The 20,733-nt window shown below is 48.6% G+C and overlaps 2 protein-coding genes across 3 annotated transcripts in view; one reads left to right on the top strand and one right to left on the bottom strand.

Annotated features, from left to right (window-relative positions):
- Positions 1-14,223, top strand: part of MYO1H (myosin IH) — a 49,479-nt gene extending 35,256 nt beyond the window's left edge. For both annotated transcript variants that reach the window (XM_006015142.2, XM_014517887.2), the window contains exons 19-32: positions 836-953; positions 1,389-1,502; positions 2,347-2,423; positions 3,982-4,050; positions 4,903-4,987; positions 5,581-5,740; positions 6,491-6,574; positions 7,152-7,245; positions 7,946-8,001; positions 9,141-9,276; positions 10,478-10,548; positions 10,876-10,973; positions 12,281-12,380; positions 13,384-14,223. In XM_006015142.2, the coding sequence (XP_006015204.1) occupies positions 836-953; positions 1,389-1,502; positions 2,347-2,423; positions 3,982-4,050; positions 4,903-4,987; positions 5,581-5,740; positions 6,491-6,574; positions 7,152-7,245; positions 7,946-8,001; positions 9,141-9,276; positions 10,478-10,548; positions 10,876-10,973; positions 12,281-12,380; positions 13,384-13,407 (1,286 nt within the window). In that variant the 3' untranslated portion in view covers positions 13,408-14,223. The remainder of the gene's footprint in view (positions 1-835; positions 954-1,388; positions 1,503-2,346; positions 2,424-3,981; positions 4,051-4,902; positions 4,988-5,580; positions 5,741-6,490; positions 6,575-7,151; positions 7,246-7,945; positions 8,002-9,140; positions 9,277-10,477; positions 10,549-10,875; positions 10,974-12,280; positions 12,381-13,383) is intronic.
- Positions 14,224-17,667: 3,444 nt separating this feature from the next.
- The window catches only part of KCTD10 (potassium channel tetramerization domain containing 10), an 11,904-nt gene continuing 8,838 nt past the window's right edge, over positions 17,668-20,733 (bottom strand). Inside the window, exons 5-6 of the mRNA XM_025198457.1 lie at positions 20,423-20,618; positions 17,668-19,941 (exon numbers count right to left, since the gene is read on the bottom strand). Of these exons, the coding sequence (XP_025054242.1) occupies positions 19,723-19,941; positions 20,423-20,618 (415 nt within the window). The 3' untranslated portion in view covers positions 17,668-19,722. The remainder of the gene's footprint in view (positions 19,942-20,422; positions 20,619-20,733) is intronic.

The raw sequence follows: 20,733 nt of genomic DNA, 5'->3' as shown, positions 1-20,733 counted from the left end.
CTGATGCTCCCTGCTGTGCCCTTTCTCTTGGCCGTCAGCCAAGATCTAAGAAGTGGCAAGCTGTAGCATAGACTTACTGGTAAACTCTTCCTTGGCGGCTGTACTGAATTTTCCAGACTAGAGATCTGGACTGCACAAGCCCTTGTTCATCCATTAGTCGTCTCATTCATTTTGTTATGTTCCTTTTCCTTGGTGCTCCAGACTCTAGTCCTAAGGAGTAGCTCCCATGGCATTTGGGCTGCAGTGATCACAGCTGGCAAGAATATGGGCATCTACGGTGTCAGCAAAAAAGGCCTGTCAGGGGGCAAGGGGTACAGTGTTGGTTACAGAAGCTTAAGATTTCAGGCAGTGTTGAAGGAAGGATGGTTCAGTCACTGGGGATGCCGGCCTAGAGCCCTAAAGAATCCTTAGGTTCAAGTCAGACTGTCCTGCGTGAACTTATGCCGCTTGTTCAGGTGCTTTGAAAATGTTATCTAAAGTCACTTTGGAAGGTGCGACCTGGCTAGTCTTGAAAATATTTCATCCTTTTTTTTCCTTTTCTTTGCATCTCAACGTTGCCTGCCTCAGAGGGGTGTTGTGAGCATAAAGCCCCTTGAAATTGTGAAGTGCTCAGTTCAAAGGGTAACAGGAACCATAAAAGTCTGTAAGACAGACTGAAGCAACTGGCAATAAGTCAGTGGAAGGTCCCCTGCTATGATCATGTTTTGCTTGCCCGTCACAGTTTGCTGCAATGTGGTGGCATGAAACGTTGCCTTTGTGGAGCAGTGGGCGAGGTGTGCCATTGAAAGTGCTTCTGGGTGACTTCCTGTTCTGCCTGTTTCTCTCTCCGCCACAGGGAAGTTTAATGAGCATCTGATCAAGCACCAGGTGAAGTATCTGGGGCTGATGGAGCACTTGCGGGTGAGGCGAGCTGGCTTTGCTTACCGGCGGAAGTACGAAATGTTTTTGCAAAGGTAAATGAAGGTCCCTTGAAATGTTGCTGCACCCCAACAGCTTTTGAGTGTGCTCAGGCTTCTTAAATCATCCCGTGGAGTGCAGTGCCTCCAGGGGACAGAGGTGCACAGATACTGGCTGCTGGGTTGGTCTTTCTGTATCTAAAGGATTTCAGTAACTCCTGTGTCTGGCACCTCTCACTCAAGCCAATTCTGTAAGGCTTGAGGTGATCAGATCTGCACGTTTTGGCCCCTTGCTTTGTATTTTCTGACTTTAAATGCAACTTGCGCAGACACTGCATTAGTCAACTTGGCCACCACTGTTCCCTGAGCATGTTTAACATCCACCATTATATGTTGTCTGCATCTGCCAATGCACAGGCTTCCTTGGGCTCAAACTGTGGGTAGATTAAAAAACCAAAAAGACTCGCGTGGACGTATTGCTGTCTCTTCCAGGTACAAATCCCTGTGCCCAGAAACCTGGCCTCAGTGGCATGGGCCAGCAGCTGAAGGAGTGGAGAGGCTCATCAAGTACATTGGGTACAGGCCTGAAGACTATAAACTAGGAAGGTACATTTCCCTTTCCTCTTGTCCCAGTGTTTGATCTTGGTGCCAATGGCTGTGGAGCTGAGCTGCACTTCAGACCCCGTTTCCAGCTCTTCTCAAGTGCACCCCTGTGGGGCCAGGGCAAGTCTCCTTCACGCTCACAGGTGGAACCTGTGGTCCCTCTCTTCTCAGTCCCTGGGCTGCAGCTCTGCTATCTATCAAGCATGCAAACTCAACAGGCTCGGCTGAGTTCAGCATCTGAGTCCTCTTCCCTCAGGACTCTGCAGTAGCTGCTGCTTAAAGTGACTTCAAAACAGCTTTTTCCAAACAGAATGTTTGTTCCAAAGGCACACAGCACACTGAGCGAAGAGCTCACATGCATATATTTCCCTGGAGATAATTGTTAATACTTCCCTGCAAACTGAAATTCAGCTTAGTTACCTCCCTTCTCTGAGCTGGGAGAAGACTGCCCTGCTGCAAAATTCTCTGTCTTCTTGCTGACCTAAGCAACCACCTCAATCCCTTTTAATTTTCTAGGCCTGGGGTCTTTTAATGGCCTTGCTCACTTCCTTCTATCCTGGGCTCAGGCAGAGGAAATAAATCTTGCCAACCTGTTTAAAGCCAGGGAGAGGCATTCTCCATTGTTCCCTCAAGGTCTGTTTTCTCCAACCTTATTTTTGCCTTTGGTTTGTTTCCTGTTCAAATCCCTGCCAGCCTCCTCCAATGTACTCCTCGCCCTTGTGCAGAATACTATCACCTGGGTAAAAACAAAGTGAAGGTCTTTATCCCCCCCACCCCGTTTGTAATACACCTCTCCCTAAATTGGTTGGAATTAATAGGCTTTGTGTGTTCCTCTCCTTTTTTTTAGGACCAAAATATTCATTCGTTTCCCAAGGACACTGTTTGCCACTGAAGATGCATTTGAAAGCAAGAAATATCTGCTAGGTACAGTTCCAATTTACTTCTTCTGCAATTAGTATGAGAACAATTACTCCCTGTTCTTTTAAGACCATGTCTCTTTCATTTGTGAGTAAATTTTAAAGATGCCAGAAACAGCATTCCTGGAGGGGATGATCAGGAGCAAGAGACAGGAACCTGAGCGAAGATTTTTAGACCTCTGACTTCAGAAAGGCCTGAAGGCTAGGTTTTATGCCACGTGCACTTGCAAGGTTACACCTGGTGTGCCGTTACCAGGATTGCATGGGCAGATGGGGGTATTATACATGCAAATAGGAGGTTGGGCACCTTTTTAGCCACGTGTGAATGTGGATCACTGTCCCAGCTGTCATTGTTGCCTATGCCAAAGTCATGCTAAATGCATGTCCCAGGTAGCCTCTGCTGCTTAAACAGACAATTTCTGAAAAGTGTCCTAAACTTGAGGATGCATTGCAATGAGTACAGTATTCTAATATGCATGCATGCATGCACCTCCCCCCAATCCCTTTGATCATTGTGGCAACTGTCATCCACTTGCATCCTAAAGTGCTGAATGAAAATTGCTTTGCCAGCACCAGAAGCCAACAGCTTCAGAGCACGTGGTAGCATTTACTGAGTGGCTTAGCCCGAGGAACCAGCTGCTCTCATGCAGAGATGCTTCCTGTGTACTTCAGTAGCACAGAAGTGCCTAAGCCTGTAGCAGAGCATTTGGAGAGAGACTGTAAGAAACTAAACCTACCGAGTTAGGAATAGCTGCTGGTTGTTGAGCTATGGTTTTATGTAAGAGATGCCATGATTTGAGGTGGGATTCATAGTCTGCAAAGTGCTGTTGAGGTCTTAGACCAGGAATAAGCATTACCAGAGCATGTCATACAAATTAATTTTGCTTGGCACACAAGCACATGCCTCGGGGAAGGGGCCGGGACTGTGCTGCCCTAACAGCTTCCCTGCTGTCTGCCCCTGGCATGCCAACATCTTAGAAATCAAGGTTGTGGGTGTTTTGGGCACTCTGCCCAAAAACATTGCTGACCCCTGTCCTAGAGGTGTCTGGAGAGGAACCAAAATAAGCAAACCATGTATGCTTTAATTGCTAGGTATATCGGACAAGGTAAGTCTATCGGCCCTATGGAACGCACTTAGTACAGCTGTAGATTTATCCCCCCTCCCACCCCAGTCACTCTTAAGAGACATGTCCTTCTGCTTCCAATAATGCAAACAGCACTCATTCCCTGGGGTTGAGAAATATCTTCCCCGACAGACAGGTAATCCTGTAACTGTCCATTAAGGAGCTGCTTGCACCCACTTGTGACTGCCCTTGGAGGCAGGTTACTGAGCTAGATAAGCTGCTCCTTGCTAGGATTGTTCTTGTATTCCTGTTTTGGCCGTGAGGCCCTACTTGTTGCTTAGCCCACATGCCTTGATTGTTCAGAAATAAGCACCTCTATAATGCTGACCCTGACACATGATGTATGAGGGCAAGTTAAATTTAAAAGGTCTTTCATTGCAAAGTTGTTGCTCAGAAATGGTTGAGACTCCAAAGTGTCAAGAAACTTGTTTCTGTTTTCAGTGTCAAGACTGCAGGCCACATACAAATCAATGCTTGGGAGGAGAGCCTACCTGAAGAAAAGGACAGCAGGTGAAGACTTTGGAATGGGGGTGTGATTTATTTCCAAGGGCTGTGTTTGTAATTTTGGGCAGGTAGGAATCCTTCCCCCAGCAAGCAGTAGCCCTTGTGATATCCTTCCTCCTCTCTAGAGCTGTATAATTTGGCTAGAACTGCTAAATAACCCTGCAGCAGATAGCACTAGGGACTTTCAGCCAGTTTCTTTATTACTCCATTAGCTCGTGACCCTGTGTGCCACCACTTGTGGGTATGTCCCCAGACCATGGAGATATAGTACTAACTATGTAGCGGTAGCACCCTCTGCTGTACTATAAAACATAATGGGATACTGCAACACGGAGAACAGCTTTAAGGTACCAAGAACACGGTTTTGCTCTGTTTGCTAGGCACATAAAGCAGCTTTGTTCCTAGCTTGGTGGCTTTTGATCACTTTTAAACATTAAAGGATAGCTTTACACACCAAGTGATATGTGAAATAAGAGTTGATCTGTAAATCCATTCAGCAGCTTGCAGTCAAGATACAAGTCCATCAGCACAGCACTGGCCTGATTGCCATTTGGACTTGGCATTGCTTTGAGGAGCTAACCCCCCCCCCCATGTTACCTCATTTCTCCTCAATAGAGCAGTTGGCATATAGGCAGTGCTGGGCCCAGGGAGCTATACAGTACTTTAGGAGAGGCATGTAGTATCTGTGGCTTTAACTTCCAAACCTACTAATGCGGGGTGCTGTATAAGAGCTAGATGATATTATGAAGGGCACTCCTCTTGCTTCCCAAATTAGCAGTGGATGAGCAGGATCCTACAGCAGAAGGATGATAAGCATTGCTGACTCTAATCCTATTGACCTGGCTGACTCTCTTACAGCAATCAAGCTCGAGGCCTGCTGGAGAGGGGTTATGGCACGCAGAGCAGCCAAGAGAAGAACGTGGGCTGTTCAGACACTCAGAAAGTAGGTTTTGCTGTGGGAAGATTGAAGGGGGAGCGAGAATGGGCACCTTGGGTATGGGCAGAGTAATGCCAGCTGCTGTGGTGATGTCTGCCCCTGTACAGCCTACAAAACACCATTTTAAAGCCTGTTGCTTATCAGGAATATTGAGCTCATCCTCATGAGTTTTTTGTTTTTTTATCCGCTGTGCATTTAGAAAGAGCATCTGTGCTTTCTGGGTGATAACCTCAAACCAAACCATTAGAAGGTGGCTCACTGTTTCTTTAAACTGCATTCTGACCTGACTCCTAATACTACTTTGGAGTCTGAGTGCTACAAGCAATAAGCAAGATCTCCTTTTAAACCTATGAACACAAAATGTCACTGAATTGAATTCATTAATGGCATGGAACAGCATGGGTTTTGCATGGAGCAGCTTTCACGGTTTGCTGCATTGTTAAATGGGAGAGCCCATGGTAGGGAGATGGGCTTGTGCGGACGTTTCTCTGAATGAATGTCAATGGTCCGGCCTTGGTGACTTGCCCCCCATCCCTGTGCCTTTCTGAATGATCTTTGTTTAAAAAAAGCCCAGTTCTGACGAGGTTTGCTTTTTGTAGGTATGTAAAAGGTTTCATCACACGGAAAGATTCTGTTGGCCCAGAAAATGTGGATTTTATAAGGCTCACACAGTACACCTACCTCATGAAGCTCAGAAACCACATTCCAAAAAACGTCTTGGACCAATCGTGGCTCAAGCCTCCTTCTATCATGGAAGAGGTGAGGTTTGTTGTAGACGTTGTGCTCTGTGCTTTTCTGTGCAGCTCTCATAGTGAAATGCTGCCTTTCCAGCCCCCGATGTAGACTGCAGCTAACTGCTGCCACTTCCTAGGTTCACGGCCCTGGGGGGTGTCCCTCATCTGGAAGGTCCAAAGTTATCTCTGTCCCTCCACCAAATCTAGCGTACTCTTGCTGTTACTGGTGACAACTGTTCACATAAAAAATTCAGGAGAGAGATTGGTTATTTCCTCAAAGAAATGAACCTCGCAGCATTTTAAATGTGCAGCCTGAGTAATGGGCATCCCTCATGTTGGTCCTTGTTGCGTATTGTTGTCCCAGGACTTGTGAGACACACCATGTGCAAGGCGTCTGTTCCTTTGACCCTTGCTGTGGCGGTGCTGTGTCACACTGGAGATGCTGCAGACTCCCTGTTTACTCTTGCACAGTTCGAACAACCCCCCTTTGAGCTCTCTAACTGCATTCAACAAATTGAATCGTTTCAGCTTCAGTAATCATCTTAACTGCTCAGTCACTATTCTACATTTTTAAAGCATTGTAGAGACATCAGCCAACTTTCCTCTCCCCCACCCATGGTGCACTTTTCCACAGAGAGGAAAACTTGCACCAAACACAGATGCAATTTGGCATCAGGGCTGAGGCTGCCTATTCCACCTGGGCAGCCTCTCAGTCCTGGGCTTAGTGTACAGCTTACACTTCAAAATGACCATTCTTCTTTTCACTTCTGTGCAGACTTCTGAGATGCTGCGGAAAATCTGTCTGAGGAGCCTTGTAAGGAAATATTGTCAAGGACTTCCAGCTGAGAGGAAGGCACAGGTAGTGAATGTGTGGAGAGAGTGTTTAAAAAAATCTATCTATCTATCTATCTATCTATCTATCTATCTATCTATCTATCTATCTATCTATCTATCTATCTATCTGCTGGCAGCATTTAACATCATGTTAAATAAGTGTTCTAGTCAGTTAACTGTATAAAGCAAGAACTATAAATTATAACTTTTATAAAGTTTAGTTTTATACTAATTCAGTCCATGATGCTATCAGTGGGGGTCATCGGGATTTGTGCCTCTCAAAGCCAGGTCTCAGATATTCTTCTCTATAGGGTATTAGAAATATAAAATGCAATTCTTCCATGTAGCTGGAGCTGAGACCTGTCTCTCAGAATTATTCCCTGTTGCTTTCACATAAATAGCATTTAGCTCTTTATTGATTTTACTATCAAAGAGATGGTTAGACTCCTAGTCCTCTCCTTAGAAGCACAAAGAAAGAAAATAAATGTGGTAGAAGAAATGCAGCAGGTTTCAGCTGCCTTTCCTTCACCACCTCTGATCTATCCCTCGAATGGGAAACTCTCCCAGACGGGTAAATGGTGTTTCGTTTTCTTTTCAAATAGTTGCAGCAAAAAGTTGTAACAAGTGCCATTTTCAAAGGGAAGAAGGATGGCTACCCACAGAGCATAAACCAGACTTTTGTGGAGACCCGGCTAAGTGAGTACACAGCTAACAAACAGTAGTGTCTCTGTTCCTGTGCTCCTTGCCTGTTCTGAAAAACCGGGCAGCAAGTTGGATTGTTTGTGGAAAATGCGGGGGATCTTTTACCTGAATGAGGACTCATCGAGTGGGCCCTGTTTGAAGCAGCAGCCCATGCTGGGCTCATCTCTAAAGTTAGCATAGCAGTGCTCTTTGGGTATAATGGACATAATGCCTAATGACCTTCAGGTAGGTAGTCATTTTTTTTAATGACTATTTAAAACAAAAAAAAAGGCATTGGCGATGCATCTCAGTCCTCCTAGGATATGATCATTTTGGGCCTCTCTGAGAGCCCCAAGTAGAGCATAGAAGAGAGAGAGAGGGATGGCTGGATGGTGTATCGGTGGAAGTTAGCCCAGCACGTCAGAGCACAGAGAACGTACCCTGTGAATGTGGAGGGGGTAGAAGAGAAGAGTAGATGAATATAACATTGCTCTGTGTGGTGAGTAACTTCTTTTAACTTCTCAGGACAAAAATATTTTCCAGGCACAGGCTTAGCTCTAAGTGGATGTCGTGAAATGAGGTCCTGGGTTAGTGCCCAGATGTGTGGGAAGCTTCGTGGCTTTAGAACAAGGACTGAGGAGGTTGGCTCCATCCTGGTGGAGGGAGTTTGACAGCCGCCCTTTAGCCTGAGATGTGTTTCTGGTTTTCTCCTTAGGTATAAAAGAGATAAACTCTAAAGTCTTGCAGCTAATTCAGAGTGAGATGGTCAAGGTAAGGAGAAGAAACCAGCAATTTAACACCATCTGCAACACCATCTTGCCCTCAGTCTAACTTGGATTGCTTCCAGGGCCTGAAACATGGTATTATGCATGTACCAGAGTTAAGCTTTTGACCTTCAAGTGTCAGACGCAGGTCTAGAGGACAGAATAGGCAGTCCAGAAATTCCTAACTGGCATGATCCATATAAAGACACACAACCTAAAATACACATCTTATCTTGTGTGTGAGTGCATATGCCCCTAAGAAGCAGATGAAACACGGGGAAATTATTTTTTTATGGTTCAATAGATCCTTTAAGCCTTTAATTGGGACTGGGGGGAGGGATAGCTGATTGATCAAATCTCATCCATTTGGGAGCTTTAAAAGGGTTGTATTGAATTTAATGCGGTAATAGCAGTTTTAGACTAAGATGCAGGTCTGTTGAGCGTAGTGGCAGGAGTTCTGCAGGAACAGGCTGCTTGCCACACCTGTTCTTCATTTTCTGTGTTATTAGAGCTGTGTAAAACAATGAAATGCTCATGGTGGGGATGCCTCAGAAGCATATGATGTACTTCTCCATGATGTTGCAGCACAGTGTTGGGGGGTTGTAGAAAGGACACAAAACAAACCAGGTTTCTAAAATCTCACAGTGGTGTTCCCTCCCCACAATGCCAAGGTTAAAGCAATGGTTCTCAACTCCTTATCCAGTATGTTAGTAAATCACTGCATCATTACAATTGTATTGTATTCGGCCCACTGCCATTGCCACCGCTGCCAGGTGGAACTGTGCCCCACGCATTCTGCAGACCCAGATCGGGGAGCGGCTGTAGCAGTGCGCCGGTTCTTGCCGCAGCTCTTCCCAGTCCAAACTTACAAAGCGTCTTCCAGAAACGGAGTGACTCAGGGCAGAAAGAACCATCCCATGCGTCTGGCAGGTTTTTGTGACCCTTCCCCACCGTGACACCCTGGCTGAGAACCACTGAGTCAAAGAAACAAAAACCATGTCTACTTCCAGACCATTTTAAGCAGTGGTTGGTGACAACACCGAGGTGCCCGACTCAGACTAGTTCCCAGAACGTGACTGTTTTCTGAATTGTCCGCAGTCTGTCCAACCCTGGGTGGGGCCTGCTAACACGCGTGTGTTGTTTCAGTACGTGACCCAGGTGGTGAAGTACGACAGGAATGGGTTTAAACCACGGGAGCGGCAGCTTGTTTTCACCACAGTAGCAGCTTACGTGGTGGAGATGGCCAAGATCAAACAGAGAATAGAGTACGCGACTCTCAAAGGTAATGGGCCCAGTCCTCTTCCAAGGCCTTGTGATGAGCATGTCCTTCACCTCCTCACTGAACTGATTCACCCCTTCCTTAATTCCTCATCTCCTTCATCTTGCCCTCCTGGGCCTGAACAGATTATTTAAAAGCCATTGCTGAGGGCATTTGAGATATTCTCACCCACCTGGGATTATTGGTTCAACCACTTTCCCTGCTGACTTCGTTGAGGTCTGACTTCAGCATGATGTAGCATGATCTGATGCGAAAGGGCATAGTGATGTCACTCCTGATTAGCTGAAACTGGGCGTTTTCCCAAATTTCCCTGCTCCGCTGGTATTTTCCTCGTAGAATCTCACAGGACCAAATGAACTGTATGAGTGCCTATATATGTGTAGTTACTCCCTCTTGCTTGAGAAATACCTCTTTGGTTGGTAGTGATAGGTGCAGTGTGACCAGAATACTTTGGAGGAGAATCTGAAATGATAGAGATCTTAAATCTCATTTGGGGAACAGAAGTACCAGATCTCACTCTATGCCCTGCATAGATCTTTTTCACACTACAGATCATGCATATTTGATAACAGCTAGTTTGCAGCTGGGAAATGAGATCGCTGTTAATTAGCAGAAAATAGGCTCTGGGCAACAGGATGCAAATATTAGAGTCCCTGATGTTTGTGGAAATTTCTGCTCCCTGTAGAGAAGCGCAATCGGCTCATGCATGTGTTCATGAAACTGCTGTAATGTGAGGAAAAATCATTACACGTTCAAAGTAGGTTCTTAAAAAAAAAACCCCAAAATACATATTTTTGTCTGGATCTGTGAACTCTTGCGGAGAGCAAAGGTTCCAGCGAGGTAGTGACGGATGTTCTGGACACGACTTTCAATTCCAAAGAGAACTAAAACAATAGAAAAAATGTAAGCAATGAAGAACAATGCTAATTCTTGGACAGTGCAAATGGTACGTTTCCTCTGTGGTTTTCTCAGCAAGGGTTTCCTGGGGCTGATCAGCAGCAGAGCAGGTGTGAAAAGGTTGCAATTTTGTGTACGGGAGTTTAGCTTTTACCACCTTTGTTCTTGTCTGAACAGGACAGAGCTACTATAAAGAGAATCTCCCCTTCTCCCAGGTCCCCACCGGGCACTCATCTCCATCTGGGAATGACCATGATCTAGTTGTCTCTTAGTTTTTCTTCCTTTTAACTCTGGGGTTCCTTTCCAGGTATTTCTCTCAGCAATCTGAACGACGGGATCCTGGTCATTCACATTCCTCAGGACAATAAGGACAAGAAGGTAAAGTATTACAATAGAGCAGCCTGTGAGTGCAGGGCTACGCGCACTGTCTACACGTGAGAGCCATGTTGCCGTGCATCCTACTTGAACCAGAGGCAGTGTTTTAGCAAACTTGGCTTCAGCAGAACCGTTCGTCCCTGTCCAAAGAAATCTGCTGAGCCTTTCTCTGCCCCTCATCGCTGTGTCATTGTGAAAGCATTTCCCTCTATTTAGAAATGTCCACAGTGGAACTGCTGGGCCTGCAGTGAGAAGCTCTTAACCGTGATACCTGCTGACTCCTCGTGTCCGAGCCCATTGATTTATTTAATCCGTATTTCTGGCTTCCAGGGGGATGTAATCCTGCAGTGCGAGCATATCTTTGAGACGGTCACTAAGCTCTGCATGCTGTCCAACAGGCAGAGCGTTATCAGAATCGTGCAGGGAAGGTAAGCGGTGATCTAGAGCAAGCTGTACTTTGTGAAGGGACCTGAACCCTTTGGCCCAGACGGTACAACCCTATGGAAGAATGCCATGCACGAATAGATCAGAGGGCCAGATTTGCCCTTAAGCAGGTTTATTTGGATAGTAATCTACCCTTTTTCAAACACACCAGTGTTTCCTGCCATGAAAGAGAGCCAGCAAGGCTATGCAACAACCAAACAGGCTTGCATCTGAGAATCTGCTGCTGCACGTTCAGTTAAAAAGAAAGACCCCGAATCCTCCTTTGGGTGCTTTAAAGCCTGTGATGGTTTAACGGCTGGGTCCCTAACCTGAATGGTACTGACTTGGCAGAGGGCCTGATGGGTTTTGCCAGCAGGGCCCTTCAGGAAAATGCTGCTGTCTGCCTGAAAGGAATAGGTTCTGGAGATACCAGTACGCAGGCACAGAGCAGAGGCTGTGCTTTCCCGATGGCCCCTCCCAGTGTGCCGGCAATATGAATGCAGCCTGTCTTGCTAAAGCCTCATGAATAGACTGGAAGTGGGGGAACGTGAAAGCTACAATAGAAATTTGCTCCTGCTCTTCTCTCCCTTCCTATGATCTCTGCATTTCCATTGCAATGAAAGCCAGCCGAGATATTAATGTTGTTCCAGGAGTGCCATGCTCACTCTCGCAGGCTGACTTCTGTCTCTGCTTAACTGTGCTTGGAAAGCATCTCGTTTCAAGGGCAATGGGTCAGGCTAGCACCTTCCATTAATCAAATTGGTCTGGGCTGTGTTGCACGGGTGCAATTGTTCAGAGACCTTGCTGCAGCCTGAGGGACTTGCATCTTTTAACTCAGGTGTGTCAAACTCACCTCGTGCCCTGGGTCAGACCCAGACTGTGGGGTTTCCTGGGTGGTTTTAGCTTGGAGCATGTGGCAGCAGCTCTAGCTCTAGCTCTGGCATGGAGCACGAGGCAGAGTCAGCCTGGGGTAGCGGTAGAGCAGGTGGATGAAGAGATGGGGCTGCAGCAGTGGCAATAGGAGAAGTGGCGAGAGGACAATTGGGGCTGTATCAGACATCACTCACCTTCCTGCCACTGATGGCCATGGTGGGCTGTGGATTCTGCAGCAGGCCACCCCTGCTGCAGCCCTCCACTTCTGGGGGCCTGCAGGTAGTCCAGCGGGCTGGACACAGCGGCTCTGCAGGCCGCAGGTTTGACACCCCTGTGTTAACCTGATGAGATTTTTGCTGGGAAAAGAAACAGAAGAGACTAGCATAAAGCCTCCAGGGAGAAATGTCTGTAAACGAGTAATGCCCTTCTGTGTTTGCAGCCTGCAGTTCAGCGTCGGCCCTGGGAAAGAAGGGACGATGGTTTTCACTGTTGGGCAGGAGCCTCAGGTCTTTAGAGCCAAAAATGGACAACTAACCGTGGTAAGGACTCGTGTAGGAACCAGGGCCCTGCTCTGCTTGGTGCTAATACCTGCACAGTGGTGCATTAAGTGAGCAAGTGCCTGTAGCTTGGGGTGTTCCTTGGGAGAGGGAGCCCTGTTGCTTTCTCCCTGGCAGAGCATGACTGGGGGTGCAATGGTAGTCAGATAAATGATGGTGCACAAGCTTCTTGTACAGTGGTGCTTCCCCTTTAGTCATCTGCTCACCTGGGTCACCCTCCCACTGCTGCTTGCTCCTCCTAGCCCTGCAGCTCCAAAGGGGCCGTAGGACAGGGAGCGAGATCCTCTGTGTTGTTCATCTGCAGAGTTGACTAAGGTTGCCTGCAGACCCCTTGCTCTGCTCTGATGGCAGCATGGGAGCTGAAGCCTGAGCCCAGCTCACCTTGTCAGACCCCGGGTTGGGTTTGTGATGTTGATGGTTGCCCAAGCAAGCCAAGGACCTGGGTTCCCTAAGAAAGCAGGCCCTTCTGCTACCACTGGCAGCCTCCCGTGAGGAATGTTGGTTATTCTTCAGAGACCCTTTTGGAAGGGACGAATCCTGTTCTGTGCCTGGATGTACAGGGTGATGTGAATGTTCACTTCCTCCTCTTGCTGGAATCTGAAAGGAGCGTGAAGGGGTATTTAACAGGCTTTGGGGAGCATGTGGGAGGAGGAGACATCTGTTTCCATCAACCCAAAGGTCTTGTGAGCATAAGACCAGCCCGCACTAGCAGATGGTGAGAGATGGGCAATGAAGTTCAGCACCAAGCTCAAAGGAGCACCTGGCCCTGTCATGTTGTTGCCTCCATTCTAAGCAATGAGCTGTCCGTCCATTATTTGGCTCTTCGTGCCGATCCCCAGTGGTGCACACATACCATACGATGTGGTTGTGCCTTTGCCTGTAGCTGTCCCAGACCTGCAGGTGGTTGCAGTGTAGTTCTGCTTCCAGACACCCCTGCCCGAGCTTGAATCCAGGAGCTGAGAATGGCTCGTTCCTTTCTTTGCAGGTGGCCACCAGTGGAAGGTCCTGATGGGAAGCTGGGCCCACTGTTCTGTCTGTCAATCTTTGCTTGTGAGAGGAGCCTGGGATGGGATCAGCACCTGTGTCCGGCGGCTGAGAATTTTCTGCGGTCACAGGACTGTTGTGACTTGAGCATTCACTTGCCTTTTTAAGCTCTTCCATTTCCTTTTTTAAGCTTTGAGCTTATTCAGCTCTAGGTAACTAGATTCCACTGGGTTGCTGTCACATTCCAGTGTACACGGGTTGTAGTCGGACAGATGCGCGCTACAATTGTGCAATGCTTGAAACCAAAAGCTGAAGCTCTCAAATGTGTAAAATATCGGTTTTACGCACCCACGAGATTAAAGCTGAGACCTTTAACCAGCCAGGAAAGATTTTCAGGGTAGAAAAAAACTAAAAGGGCTTTCCCCAGCCACAGCTCCTGAGCCATTTACTGTACTGAACAGGAGCACAGCACAACTGGTAGATCAGGGAACTTGGCACTGTGGGCTGGAAACCCCCTTGCTCCCGGAAACGCTGGCAACCATCGAAGCTGGCACAGCCAGCCCAACCGAGTATCCGACCGAGTCTGAGTGGGCAGAGATTTCTCTGAATGCAGTAGGGATAAGGGCTAGCAAAGGTCTCGTTACCTGAATCAGTATTTTAGCAGATGAGGTTGCACAGCTGGGGACATCGACATGCCCAGCTTTCTTTCTGGCCAATTGCTTTCTAGGGTAGGGAAAAGTTTTTTCTATTGAAGTAACTCCATGTTGTTTCTTCCTATGCTAATGGCTATACGCAGTGCACTGTGAGAGGTATGGGGCACTGGAATTAGTAATGAAAATAAAAGGTGAAAAAACAGTCTTTGGCTTGACATTGAAACCTGCTGGGCTGATAGGAAGTTTCTGAACAAGATGGTTTTGTGACCCCAGGTGAGGCATCTTCGAAGGTCTCCCTGCAATGGGGTGAAATTCCCTTCCCGAACTCCCATGGTAGGGAACAACCCTGGCTGCTGGCAGCAGGGGTACTCAGCCCCTGTTCCAGCGACGGGCGCGTGCTATGGCAGGTGTAGAAGTGGGGGGAAGACGAGGTTGTCTCCCCCTACAGCTGTATCCCCAGTGGGGTTTGCTGAGACAAAAGTGCCTTTGCTCCAGTCAAACCCAAAGACTTCCAAAATCTGCTTGGGATGAGCTGAAACCATGTGAAATACCTGCCACTTGCTGCCTTGAAGTCCTGGGGACACACTCCGAAGGGGGAGAGTCCTGCGTGCCAGGGTGCTGGCTGTTCTGCCACAGCTGGTGCTAGAAAGTAACACTAGCAGACGTGGTGATGGGCACTTACCTTGAACTGAACAAGAAGGAGAGACACTGCAGTAAATATGAAACGTTTCTAATTTATTTTGCATCTAGCCAAAAGAATGGAAAAATCCACACTGCAGACACCACCCGTACACAGGACTCGAGCACGAGCTCTTGGTGCACAGCTGTGCACAGTGGAGAGGTCCGATTGTACCAGCTGAATTCATTAGTGCCGCACTTGGCCTAACCTGTGGAATGGAGCGATGCGGTGAAAAGCTAAGATTAAAAACTGAGGGTGCAGCTAAGCAGCAGTGCAAATGCAGCTGACAAACTCACACTAGCTTTAAAACTAGCTACAGCAGCCTGCTGAGGACCCGGGGCGGATAAGCGAGCAGCTCACCTACGCTGAGCTCTGTGCAGCCATCTGTAGCTAGCTTGGGTGCCAACTGCTTTAAAACTGTTTCCATGAGCTCCGCTCTTTCTACTTCTCAGCACTGTGCAGACATTATCCTGAAAGCACTTTGAGTTGCAGCTCTGTGAGCTGCTGCTCTTTACCTTGAAAGACAAAAACCCTTCCCAGAACAACTTGCTTTGTCAGCTCTATGTTGCTGGCTGTCAGTATTACTGCCTGGTGGAGGGGGAGGAGTGTCAACCCTGGGTCTGAAATGAGGGACTGTTTCCATTCGCTGTTAATGCCGCACCTCTGCAGCTGCCAGGTGCTCGGGTTGCAAGGGGCAATGGTCTCTAAAAAGAACCTGGTTGTGTTGCAGCCCATTCATTGTGCGAGTGTGGAGGCAAAGCCTCAGGGAGGCAGCTGCTGGAAGTACAGCTTAATACTTCAAAGCAAGGATGCTTTGCGTGATGGCACTGAAAACTGCCAAGACCAGCAGTCTGGTCAAATGTTGGCAAGTGCAGCAAACCTGCCCAAAGCTGACTTGTCAGTGTGTAATGTGCCATGTTCAGCAAGGCGCTGCCCTGCTCTTCAGGCTGCATGTACAAGCTAGGGACACGGACTGCCAGTCTTCTGCCCTGGCCCGACTGATTCTTCATTGTGTGCGATCAAGACTCTGCCATGCAAGGTGGTGGGCAGCCAAGTCGGGACACTCGGTAATCGAGGTACTGACCAGGGTGGGGAGGGACAAGCCGGGTCAGGAGGTCAATCGGAGAACAGGGTCTAGGAAGAAGCCAAATCAGGAGCCAGGGGATCAGGCAGAAAGCACAGTCGGGGAGCAAGCAGGGTCGAGGCGCTGGCAGATCAAGAGTGGAGTTGGAGCACAAGCCAGAGGGAACAGCAAGGCAGGCTGGGGTCAGGTTGAGTCCTGCTGCTCACACACTTCCTGTTCTGGGTCAGGGGTTTAACTTGGAGAACTGAAGGATCAGTCCTTCAGGCTAGGCCCCGCTGGCGGCTTCGGGGCAGCTTTGACCAGTCTGGTTGACCAACTGTAGGCTGGGATAAGCAGCTGAACTGGTCAAGCTGAGTTCGAAGCTGTGGCCCACCAGGCTTTTTGTAACTTCTACCTTTTAACAGACCCGTACTACAAACAGGGGCTACTCTCCTGCTCCTGTCAGCACAGGCACTGAGTCACAGTTCCTTTCCATTATCAGATGCAATCAAATGTTGCAGGTTCCCTCTCGGTCGGGAGACGACCGTCGGGCTGTACTACGCAGCTAAGGCAGCAACAAGCAGGCACTGAATGCCCCTCACAGGAATTCACCGCTTGCTTCTAACTCACAACCTGCCTTGCAGAAAAAGCCTTCGCCCTTTAGGAACTGCTGGTGTAGATCCTACACCAGCAGTAAACAGTGTTCCCCTGGGAGGACGAGATGTTATGTTACCACGGAGCGGGATCAAAAGGACCAGAAGAAGAAAGCAGTGCAGGAAGCTCAAAGCTGTTGTTTCTTAAAGACTGCAGAGGTAGGAACTTGAAAGGGGAAACACTTAAGGGGTTGAAATGCCTAAGTTGCAGGTGCCTGGTCTCTGCAGCGGAAGCCAGTGGCCTGCGTTGGGGGCCCAGGCGCCCTACGCAGTGCACGTGCAGTCAGGTACCTCGCAACAGGACCTGCCACAGCTGGCAGGCTGCAGGTGTGGCTGCCTGGAGCTGGCCAATGCTCAGCACTGAGGACAAGCCCTAGCCCTGCATCCTGCTGATGACTTGGGATCCTGACCCTGACGCCTCTCCTGAAGGTAAGTGTCAGCTTCTCTTTTCCAGAACAGAGCAGAGAGCAGCGGCCTCCTTGTCAGCCTCTCCCTGGGCTCTATTCCTGCCTCAGCCCGAGGCGGGGTGAATCTCCACCAGGGGGGCGGGGGGGCCCTAAGCACTGGGCTATCAGCGGTGAGGGTGGCAGCACTCTCCATCCCCTCTTGAAGCCGTACCAGAGTAGACAATGAAGGTTATGGACCCAGAGCCAGTGGTTACTGCACTCGTGTGGGAGGTGGAGGGAGTCTGGGTTTGGTCCTTGCTCTAAACGCTGATCGCGCGCTTCGGTTAAATACACCCATTGTTGGGTGAGAAGGAAGTTGCTGTCCTGTGGGAATGTGGACAGCCTGGGACAACGACACTGAGCAAGGCGCTAAGGCAGATTTCATGCCAGTGGCTTATCTAGTGCGTGATGGCTGTGTGGCCACAAGGCTGGTGCCTGGCCAGCTCTAACAGCAAACACTGCGACCCCTTTTAGTGTTCAAGAGCTCCGCGCTTGGCCAATGAGGAAACACCAGACTCATACATGCAGCCCAGCTTGGAGCATGCAGTCTGATAAATGCACAACCTCAGAATTTGTGAGCATGGAGGGGTTCTTTTTCTGTCTGCACAAGACTGAAAATAAGATAGGATGATCTCATGGCATCTCATTTAATGAGACCAACTGAGACAGGAGAAGGAAAGGGCCTTCGTTGCGACTTCCAGAAATGGGGAGTGCGTGCTGTACTGACAGCAAACCATCTACCGTGAGGAGTGAGGGCTTCTCTGGGGACTTAGTACAGCATTACACATGGCACAGAAATGACTGCACTTTAATGAAGCCTGTGACTGGAAGTTACAAAGTGATAACTCACGATGCTAAGCAGTTTAATTAGATTATAATTCACTCTGCTTGGTTTTGAGACTAGTTTGTGTCACAGGAACTTGGATGTCTGATTCAGACACTGCTTATATTGATGCATGAGGGCTGAGACGGATGTTATACACACAGCTGCCAGGAGGATAGTATTGGTTTAGCACTTGAATTCTTTGGCTGATGGAAATGGTCTGCAAACTCTTTAAGCCTACGCTTGGAGCTGTACCACCCGTCACAGAGAAGGCTGAATGCTTACTCTCTGTGAGCGGGACTGTTTAAGGATTTCTGTGGTGATGCTAGCTGGTGAGCACTGCCTTTGGTATTTCAAATGCTAACACATCACTTCATGACCAACGCTGCTGGAACCAAGAGCACCCTTATCTCACTGTATAACCCTTGCTTTCATCAAACCTCCTGCCAACCAGGTTATGGGGGAAAAAGGTGGGAGGAAGTGCTGCATTGCATCAGCTCTGTGGTCCATCTAGTCCAGATCCCTTTCTCCAGAGGTCAGCACCAGATCTTTCCAGTGAAAGAGACTCTACAAGAGGAAGATGTCTACTGATCTTCCTCCCTAGAAGGTCTGGCCTCCATGCCCAGTAGGGACTGGCTTTGAGCCCTGAAGCAGTAGGTACCATTATAATCCTATTCTTATCCCTTAATTTCCAACTCCTCTGAATAATACATGAGATTTCACTACAATTGCTACTTGACTCCATAATAGGCAACAAGAGACTAGGAGGTAGATAAAATATTCATTTGCAATAGAAGAGCAATCTTAGAAAACTAGATCTATACAGTATTTTATACACAGGATTTCAGCTCTGTCCCCCTCGCACAGCTGCTGCTTCCCAGGAGCTTTGGACTGACAAGGAATAACTGCACATGGTCCACAAGACACTGAAAGGGGCTTCTACACCACTTCCCAAGGGGAGTCTCTCCAGTCCGAGAGGCTCCTGCTGGGCTGGCAGTCCATGCTGCAGCTCTGCTCAGGGCAGCTGTGGGAAGAAGCCTTTGTGGTTGAGCTGGGGGTAGGTGGGGAAGCAGTGGCCTAGCATGAACACGCAAACTCCGCTCTGAGGTCAAGAGGGGGGAAAGCATCTAGCAGTGACCAGCTCTGGCCGATACAAGGGCCACCTAAGGCAAGACGGTAAAGTATAGCTTGTTCCTCAAACCCTCCCCTCACTGAGGAGTTGAAATAGCCCACATCCTTTAACTGTGCCCACAGGAAAGTTGAGGGTTCTCCACTACTCGCTATGGCACTAGCTTCATGGAACCACTATAAGTCAGGTTTAAAAGAGAAGCTACGCTGTGCCTTGGCTAGCTTTTTAGTTGCTTGCTAGACAGGGTAGCTCTCAGTACTTAATAGCAGAGGCCCTACACGTGCTTACTGGAACCTGCCAGCCAGCTTTGGTTCTAAAGCAGTACCACAGCGAGCAAATCCAGCCCAAGCAGAGCAGCTGGATTCTCTAGGACATGGAACTGAAAGGCTGATGCCCTCTGGGGCTACTAACCCACTGCCTTGTTGCCTTAAGGGTCCAGTCAGAAGGACACCTTACAGCAAAGCAGTTGGGTTAGCTTTACTGTGGCAGACAGCTGCATTGCTCCTATATATTAGGCTCCGGGGCTTGGACAAACGTGGAGCCTGTAGAGAGGTGGGTGGCCGTTTTGAAAATCCCAAGGAAAAGTGCAGAATAAATACTAAGAGCAGAAGGGTGTCACTCTCTTCCTTCCTAAATACGAGACAGTAGAAAAGAGTGCTACGAATTTACAGGCATTTTCCAAGTGCTCCGATACGGCATTACCAGGCTGACCATGTGCCCGATGCCTCGTTTCTCTAACAGAATTACATCCTGTTAAATACCCCCCGGCCGTCTCCTCTCATTACAAAATGGAAACCGCAGATTTCACTGAACATAAATAAAACGCCTGGTTCTGTCGCAGGTCAGGCCACGGCTGTGCGAACGGAGCCATGCAGTCTGCACCTGTCCCTCAGCTCACTGATGGAGATGTGCCCGGTCATCGGGGCGCTTGATGTGGATCCTCCGCACGCGCTCGATGCGCTCCCGCTCTTCGTCCTCGTCCAGGTGATGGGAGCGGCCTGCTGCCCCACCCGTGGCCTCCAGCAGGGCGTTGTCGGGGCCTCGGCCATCCTGAGACTCATAGAGCAGAATATTCAGCGTCTCTTCATATATGCGAGCTTCAGGGAACTCCACCTGGACACCCAGAACAGGCAGAGATTAGGAGAGGTGAGATCCACCTTGCTGGCTGGTGTGAACTTCAGCTCAGCCCTGACATTTTCTCCCCCAAACTGAGTCATTCCTGCCTAAGGGGCAGACAGCAGCAGGATCGTCCCTGAACAGGTAAGACCCTATATGAATGGAAGGTTACTTGTTTTCATAAATTCTCTACACAGGAACCTGAAAACAGTGAGTGCATGACTGGGCTCAGAGATCAGTCTATCTGCTCTGTGGTAGATCAGGACCCCGTTGTGCAAGCCACTACAAGCTAAAATCCCTTCCCCAAAGAACAGTGATAGTTTTGACTGTCCTGTTTTATACTCTCTCCCTTTTGCCAGGCATTGATGGTCCAGAGAGACTAGGGTATTAAAGAGAGTCCTCAAACCAGAAGGCCGTAGGCCAGTCTGATGGTAGTGGAGGTCAGCTGCTAGGGAGCGCTAGTGGGTTTCCTGCCTACCTTTGTCTGCTTCTTCTCAGTGGCGTAGACGATGGAAGTGCAGCAGACTTCAGCAATCTTCCGCCCCTGTCCGTAGAAAGACCAGCAGCAAATCTCATCTCCAATCACATCCTTTATGAAAAGGACTCTCCCATTAAACCGCAAGGACAGCTTATCGAACAGCTCAATGTTCTTCAGCATATTGTCATCAGAATTGCTGTGTAACACCAAAAGAGCCTCAATGAGAGTCCAGGCAGAAAGGAGGATTCAGGGCAACTAATGGTTGTGGATGCCTAAAGGTCTTGCTTCTGGGGCTATCATGTAATAGTGAA

This window comes from Alligator sinensis, unplaced genomic scaffold (assembly GCF_000455745.1).
Source record: "Alligator sinensis unplaced genomic scaffold, ASM45574v1 scaffold628_2, whole genome shotgun sequence".
NCBI classification, from domain to species: Eukaryota; Metazoa; Chordata; order Crocodylia; family Alligatoridae; genus Alligator; species Alligator sinensis.
The sequence above is the reverse complement of the archived record's forward strand: the minus strand, read 5'-3'. Positions and strand labels throughout refer to the sequence as shown.